The sequence below is a fragment of the Pyrus communis genome, chromosome 9 (genome assembly GCF_963583255.1).
Source record: "Pyrus communis chromosome 9, drPyrComm1.1, whole genome shotgun sequence".
NCBI classification, from domain to species: domain Eukaryota; kingdom Viridiplantae; phylum Streptophyta; class Magnoliopsida; order Rosales; family Rosaceae; genus Pyrus; species Pyrus communis.
In genome coordinates, this window is record NC_084811.1 from 25,179,649 (window position 1) to 25,186,524 (window position 6,876).

Below are 6,876 nucleotides of genomic sequence, written 5' to 3' on the forward strand. Positions count from 1 at the left end.
GAGATAAACACGGGGTGGGAATAACAACACTCTAGGGAAATTAAGGTAATTCTGGGGTGGTTGGTTACAAGTTCTAAAATTTGAGGCATTTAGTTGTTTTTTAATTGGATGGGATTAAGCAAGGAACTTGTAGCTTAGTCGGTTAATAGCATTCCTCCTTGCTCCAGAGGTCACGAGTTCAATTCCCCCTCTCCCAATATCACTTGTATAAGGGAAAAAGAAAAAGTGGGATGCGGTCGGGTTGGGTTTCATTTTTTTATCAAGCTTCAGTATAATCTTGTTTTATTGAAAGTAATAGCCGTCTTTATATCGAAGGGAATGCTAGAATCTGAAAATTTCAGTGCTTTGCAACATGTCACCCTCTTACTGTTTCAGCTGTAATCTGCAATGTGTTATTGTATATCTATGATTTCCACTATATGTTGTTTGATTTCTTATTCATGTTTTTTTTCCTTTTTGTTTTTGTCCTCCTTGTGCATGAACCTCTCCAGATAGATAGATAAACAATTACACCATCCATTTACTGTCAAATGTCGATATCTAAATATCCGAGAAATTCACTGCTTCATTGTTTGCTTCGCCTGCTGAGCATCACCATCCCCTTGATAAATCATGCAGAATTCTTCTGTTGCTGTCTCTGTTACTATTTTTACAATATAAATGACCCCTTAATTGAAAATCATTGACTTTGCAAGTCCTCGAATCCATACCTCATGGCACAGATTCTTTCGAAATTCTTACCCTGCAACTTCATTTGGCCTCTCATGTTGTTTCCACCTTTCCATTTCTGTATTCTTTCTTCTGTGAATGCTTCTGGCCTCTGTGCTTTCTTCACAGTTGCCTTGCAAGCTTGTCTTTCTAGATATATAAGATGCCGAAAACAAGGACAAATCTTTCTGGGGATGCATCTGAAAGGCTTGTAGAATCTGACGAGCGGGTGGATCTGGAGGGAGACAATGATCCCGAGGAAACAATAGAAGAGGAGGTTGAGTATGAAGAAGTAGAGGAGGAGGAGGAAGTCGAGGTGGAAGAAGAGGAGGAAGAGGAAGAAGAAGATCCTGAAGAGGAGGTTGAGGAAGAGGATGACAACAAGCGACCTGCAGCAAAATCTAATGGACAGAAAAGCTCAGATGGTGATGAAGAGATGATCGTTGCTGATGCAGAGGACGAGGAGGAGAAAAAGAAGCATGCTGAGCTTCTTGCTCGTCCTCCGCATGGGTCAGAGGTGTATCTTGGTGGCATTCCTCATGATGCATCCGAAGTGGATTTGAGGGGATTTTGTGAATCTATTGGGGAAGTGATTGAGGTAGACATATATTGTTGATTGTAAAGCTCTGCTTGTGTCTTTTACATTTAGGCTCATAGAAATCTATATATGTTCACAGGTTAGAGTAATGAAGGGAAAAGATTCCGGTGAGGCCAAAGGCTATGCTTTTGTAACCTTCAGAAACAAAGAATTGGCCTCTAAGGCAATCGAGGAACTGAATAATTCAGAGTTAAAGGTAATCTCAACTCACTTTTGGTCACTTCTTTTCCGCAAACACTGCTTTTGTAAATTATCGACTCAGGTTTGTGGCACTACTAATATGTGCATCTACTTTCATTCGCACTTCTCCTTTTGAGATAAATTACTTGCTCTCCTTATCTTTAATGGAAATTGGAACTAAGGTTTTCATTTCTTGCAACACTAACTTTTCCGCTGTCTTCCATTTATAGGGAAAAAGGATTAAATGTTCGACATCTCAAGCAAAGCATCGGTTGTTCATTGGAAATGTTCCAAGAAGTTGGGGAGAGGAAGATATGAAGAAGGCTGTAACAGATATTGGACCAGGAGTCATTTCTGTGGAATTGTTGAAGGTTTGAGATATATTCCTTAATCTTTTGTTTTGCTTCTTGATGATTTTTCTTGTATCTTGATCTAATTCAGTTTTCGGTTGAATCTTCTTTATACACGACCCACAGAACTCCAGCCGAAATCGGGGATTTGCGTTCATCGAGTATTATAATCATGCCTGTGCAGAATACTCAAGACAAAAGATGTCAACCCCAAAAATATGATCATGCCTGTGCAGAATAATCATGCCTGTGAAGAACACTGAAAAATATGAAATTGATGGTAGCTTTCTTATGCTCTTTTACTATTCTCAGTAGTCAAGCCAAATTTTCAGTAGAGAATCTTAATTCAAATCTTATGTGTCATAGGTCAAGTTTTGGAGTGTTCTCTTGCAAAACCACAATCAGATCAGAAGTCTTCTGGATCATCAACTCAACAACGGTCAGCCTTACTGCCGACCTACCCACCACGTCTTGGTTATGGCATGGTAGGGGGTAGTCCATATGGTGGTGGCTTAGGTGCTGGATATGGTGGTCCGGGAATTGCGCAAGTAAGGTTTAAATTATAGTATTATTGTGGCATAAAATAAATAAATAGGGTTAACTGTCTGTTAATCTGATGACATATTGAACATACGGGGAAACTGCATTTGTATGTTATAATAAAGTAAGTCACAAATTAAAAGTATCTTTGTTTATGTAACAATTTTGACAACAGCAACTACACGTCTCTCCCGTGAGACCAACTTCAAAAAGGAAAAAATTTGCTCATTTAACTTCCTACGATGCTTCCTATGTCGATACTCAGTTTGTAGCAAGCTTTCTCTGGATATGTTTGCTGATATAGGTCTCAATTTCTTGCAGCCACTGATATACGGTAGGGGACCAACTCCTGCTGGCATGGCAATGATGCCTATGCTTTTGCCTGATGGAAGGATTAGATATGTCCTGTAAGTATCGTTTCTTTTGGTATTTGTTTGCTGCATGTACTGTCTCGTAGTTAATTTACGGGCCCGTACAAATCAGTCTCGTATATATTGCCTGCTGATCTCTTGCATATGGAATTTTACTCTTTTTCAAGTTCGTATTTTTACTCTGAAGTTGAACTTTGCGTTTCTTTCTCCAGGCAACAGCCGGGAGTACAACCACAGATGCCTCCACCGCAATCCCGAGGTGGAAGAAGTGGTGGCGGTGGCAGCTCAAGTGGTGGAAGGCAAAGCGGTGAGAGCAGTCGTGGCCGCAGTCGCTACAATCCGTATTAATTAGTGAGTTCTGTCTCTTGTTTCAAGAAAACGGAAATAAGATGGCGTCTTGGATTGACAATCAAGTACTTTGGGCGTACGAAGGAATGTACACATTTGTGGTTGTGCAGTTGGTTTTAAGTTACAAAATCAAATGTAGTTTGATTCTGCCGACGCCCGTGTAGTATGCTTAAACTAAAACAAGGTTTAGTTAAACTATGAATTTGGTTGCTTTTCCGTACGATTCAAGCTCTTCATCCCGAATTTTGTCGTAAAAATGCAATCTCACCATTAACAGGTTTCTTTCGTTAAAACGTAGACAATGCTTTAATCAGCCACACCAGCAGCAGTTATGGGAAAATAAAAATCATAACCGAAAACTCGGTGTGCAAAAGTACTTTGTGAATAAGTTTCCGAGAAAACTCTGGCATTCAAACATGCTCGGTAAAAACCTTTCGGAAGAAAACCACGTGAGACAAAACTTCAGGTAGGAAAGTAGCGCCGCGGCCGCTAAACTTAACCTTATGCAACTCACTTTACCTACTCGACCTTGGGGTCTTAAAACATGGAGAGAAGCTAAAGTTTACGAGCTTAGAAAATGAAGCATTTGTACATCATGTCTGAAAATGTTTACATAACTCGAGGATAACGTGCACATTAAGAAAGAAGTTCAGATTTGAATGAGTTTCTTAAGGAGTATGATTGACCCCAATAAGCAACTTGTTACACATAAACCATCTATACTATTGCACAACATCCAATTGATCGCGCTGTCGCGAGTTATTCACTACAACTTTCACCAATTTAAGGTTGAGAAGTCTTGAGGTGCTTCAATCCAAATCTTCTTAAAAGGATCTTGCTCTCCCCAGTCATGGCAATCCTTGCGAGGGTGGTATCTACAAGAGTCGAGAGAGTAGGATATGCAACACCTTCCGTAGAAACGGACTTTCGAGAAGTAGACACTGTTTCTCATTATTCCAGGGAGGTCAGTTCTTGCATGAGACGACAAGAAACTCGCAAAGAGTGTCACACCATCGAGGGTCGTCATTTCTTCCCAAACCATGTTTGTCTGATCCAGCTTAAATATAATTGGGTTTTCACTTGAACAAGTATATATAACTAATATGTCTCCCTCATGCTCTGCCATAAACTTACCTTTCCACCAATTTTTGGCAAAAAAGTTCTCTGGGCACTTGGGTGGAGGAACAGCAAGAACACTCCAACTGCGTTCTTCGGGGTTGAACACCCCTAACCAACCGGTGAGGCTCAGACAATAAAAGACTCCGTTGCAGAAAACAAGCTTGTTCCAGATGCTACTCACAAAGGGCAAGCGGTTTTGGAGATTAACAGTAGTCCACTCTCTTTCCCCAGGACGACAAGTGCTAATAGCAACAACCGTGGGGCTGATGTGTTTCAACGTAAACAGTATGCAGCTGGAAGAAGTTGGGGCACAGGAGAATGCAACTATCTGATAAGTCAACTCGAATCTTGGTACCTTTATTATCTTGCGAGTGAAGGGATTAAAGAAGAACACACGGTGAGATCTGGGTCTGTATAACAGTAGCCAACCGTCTTTAGTGTAGCAAATCCTAGACCCAGTCAGCTCAGGTAACTCCAAGGAGTAGATTTTGCGCCGCGATGGATCATAGAATTCATATAGGTCACCAAATCTTGGAAAGTACATAAGCAATGGTGATTGGTTGATCACCCGCACAGAAATGGCAGCTGAGTGCCATCTCTTGCACACAACAGATACACGAATATTATCCCGCAGCGTTAAACGAGACACAATGAGTTCCAAAAGTTCAGCAGGAAGGTCAGACCAAGTTTGCAGCTCCAATTTCTCCTTTTTCTTGCTTGCTTTTCTGTTACTGTTTGTGATTGTTTCAGCTAACCTATACATCATAAATTCCAACACAAATATGAGGTAAGTATGCTATAACAAAATGGAAAAGGAAAAAGAATTATTTCCATGAAATTAAGACGCAGATATGAATAAATCAACATCATCCGCATATTTAAATTCCTTTCTATATTAATCCGAATTCTTTAGCATGTAACCGCCAACCCAAATGCCAAACGCAACCCTTCCCCAAAACAGCCACACACCACATCCACACCCACCCAAAACAGAAGAGCATATAAGTCATTTCAGAAGTACTAAAGGTTCGACCGTTTCAATAACATATGATTAAGGTTAACGCTACTAAAGAGAAACACACAAGAAATCAATAGTTGTACTGGACTGTACGAATCTGACAAATAAACACACAATCCCCACAACTGACAAGAGAAAAACCTGGTTGTAACTAATCAACTATCATATTCATTTCCAGCTAACATAAAGGATCTTACGAATCCGTTAAATAGACACAATCCCCACAACCGACAAGAAAAAAACCTGGTTGTAACTAATTAACTACCATATTCATTTCCAGGTAACGTACTGGATGATACGAATCCAACCAATAAACACAATTCCCAAAACCAACAAGAGAGAAACCTGGTTGTAACTAATCAACTATCACATTCTTTTTGGGTAACGTACAACATGTGAATCCGACAAGCGAACACACAATCCCCACAACCGACAAGAGATAAACCTGGTCGTAACTAATCAACTATCATATCCTCTTACCCTATTTTTTTGGGTAACGTACAAGATCGTACCAGTACTTTTGCTTAAGCAAGATCGGCAAACAAGTAATTAATGAACCTATGACATAATGAGCTCATATAAAAACGAAAAAAATGATCACACAAGAACCACTAAAAACCCTTACCTTGGATTCCCAAATTTATCAAAAAATTAAAATGCGCACAACATGAAACCGAAAACCATGAAATTGCTCAGAATTTATTCAATTTAACATTTTTCCATAATTAAAGCCTACCCTTTGTTTCTTGATATTACTACATTCCTAAAAGACCCTATGATCTAACAATGGCTGGGGTTTTAACAAATTTAACAGCCGAGTCGAAATTTTCAATTGTGACTCTTGAATCCAATTTTAAACAAATTCAACCTAATTTTTATCCTAAATCAATTTGAGATTCTTTTAAAAAACTCACGTACCCCAACTTCGCCAAGACCCTAAATTCACAATCTTGCCAGACATAAACCCTACTCCGAAAACCCATCAAAATTCTCACAATTGGCATCAATTTTCATCAATTAAACCTAATTCTTGACTTAAATACATTTGGGTTTCAACCATGAAACCTAAATTGATCCAATTAATAAAATCCTCACAATCATTTCCAAAATCCAGAGTGAAAGAACAAAGAAATGAAACATGCAAATTACGAAATGCTTTCACTGAGAAATATAGAATTCAGAATTCAAATCTTACGATTTCAGCTTCCTCTTTCTTCCGCCCATGGCGAGAGCCCAATGTCAGTGCCTTTTAGAGAGAGAGAGAGAGAGAGACGCAGGGAGAGAGAGGAGAGAGAGTTTGGGGGAGGAGGGATGGGAGTTATATTATTATCACTCTCGGCACCACTTGCATAGAAAACAACACGTGTGAGCTGCTCAGTGAAGCTGAATCAGGTGCACGCGCCTCCAACGTTTTACAGTGGCTACCACTAATCACCAAGCGACAGCATAGAAAATATTTTTAATTTGTATAATGTGGCAGGTTTTTATTGGTTGCAGCTCGTGAGGTAATTTGGAGGATTTCTCAGGTGAAAGAACCGCGCTACAATCGGTGGAATCGGATGCCGTGTTGTTAGTTACTGTGTGAGTGAGTGTGCGGTTCGTTTTTGTCCGGGCGCTGTTGATTGTCAGAATTACTGTACTACA

The 6,876-nt window shown here is 39.8% G+C and overlaps 2 protein-coding genes across 2 annotated transcripts; one reads left to right on the plus strand and one right to left on the minus strand.

The window, feature by feature from the left end:
* The first annotated feature begins 380 nt into the window (after positions 1 to 380).
* LOC137744579 (heterogeneous nuclear ribonucleoprotein Q-like) lies at positions 381 to 3,332 on the plus strand. Its single transcript, XM_068484357.1, has 7 exons — positions 381 to 1,306; positions 1,386 to 1,502; positions 1,717 to 1,857; positions 2,092 to 2,116; positions 2,203 to 2,384; positions 2,698 to 2,783; positions 2,960 to 3,332. The coding sequence occupies exons 1-7, from the start codon at positions 872 to 874 to the stop codon at positions 3,093 to 3,095; spliced, it is 1,122 nt and encodes a 373-aa protein (XP_068340458.1). The 5' UTR covers positions 381 to 871; the 3' UTR covers positions 3,096 to 3,332.
* A 315-nt stretch (positions 3,333 to 3,647) lies between these two features.
* Positions 3,648 to 6,541, minus strand: LOC137745763 (F-box/kelch-repeat protein At1g57790-like). Its single transcript, XM_068485771.1, has 2 exons — positions 6,428 to 6,541; positions 3,648 to 4,969 (listed from the first exon to the last, which is right to left on the minus strand). Exons 1-2 carry the CDS (start codon positions 6,454 to 6,456, stop codon positions 3,871 to 3,873), a joined length of 1,128 nt encoding a protein of 375 aa, XP_068341872.1. The 5' UTR covers positions 6,457 to 6,541; the 3' UTR covers positions 3,648 to 3,870.
* Positions 6,542 to 6,876: the final 335 nt, after the last annotated feature.

Coding starts and splice junctions, on each gene's coding strand:
- LOC137744579 (XM_068484357.1), top strand. CDS start 872: ATGCCGAAAACAAGGACAAATCTTTCTGGGGATGCATCTGAAAGGCTT. Junction 1,307..1,385: donor CTATTGGGGAAGTGATTGAG/GTAGACATATAT, acceptor ATATGTTCACAG/GTTAGAGTAATGAAGGGAAA. Junction 2,385..2,697: donor GTGGTCCGGGAATTGCGCAA/GTAAGGTTTAAA, acceptor AATTTCTTGCAG/CCACTGATATACGGTAGGGG.
- LOC137745763 (XM_068485771.1), bottom strand. CDS start 6,456: ATGGGCGGAAGAAAGAGGAAGCTGAAATC. Junction 4,970..6,427: donor AGAAAGAGGAAGCTGAAATC/GTAAGATTTGAA, acceptor TATGATGTATAG/GTTAGCTGAAACAATCACAA.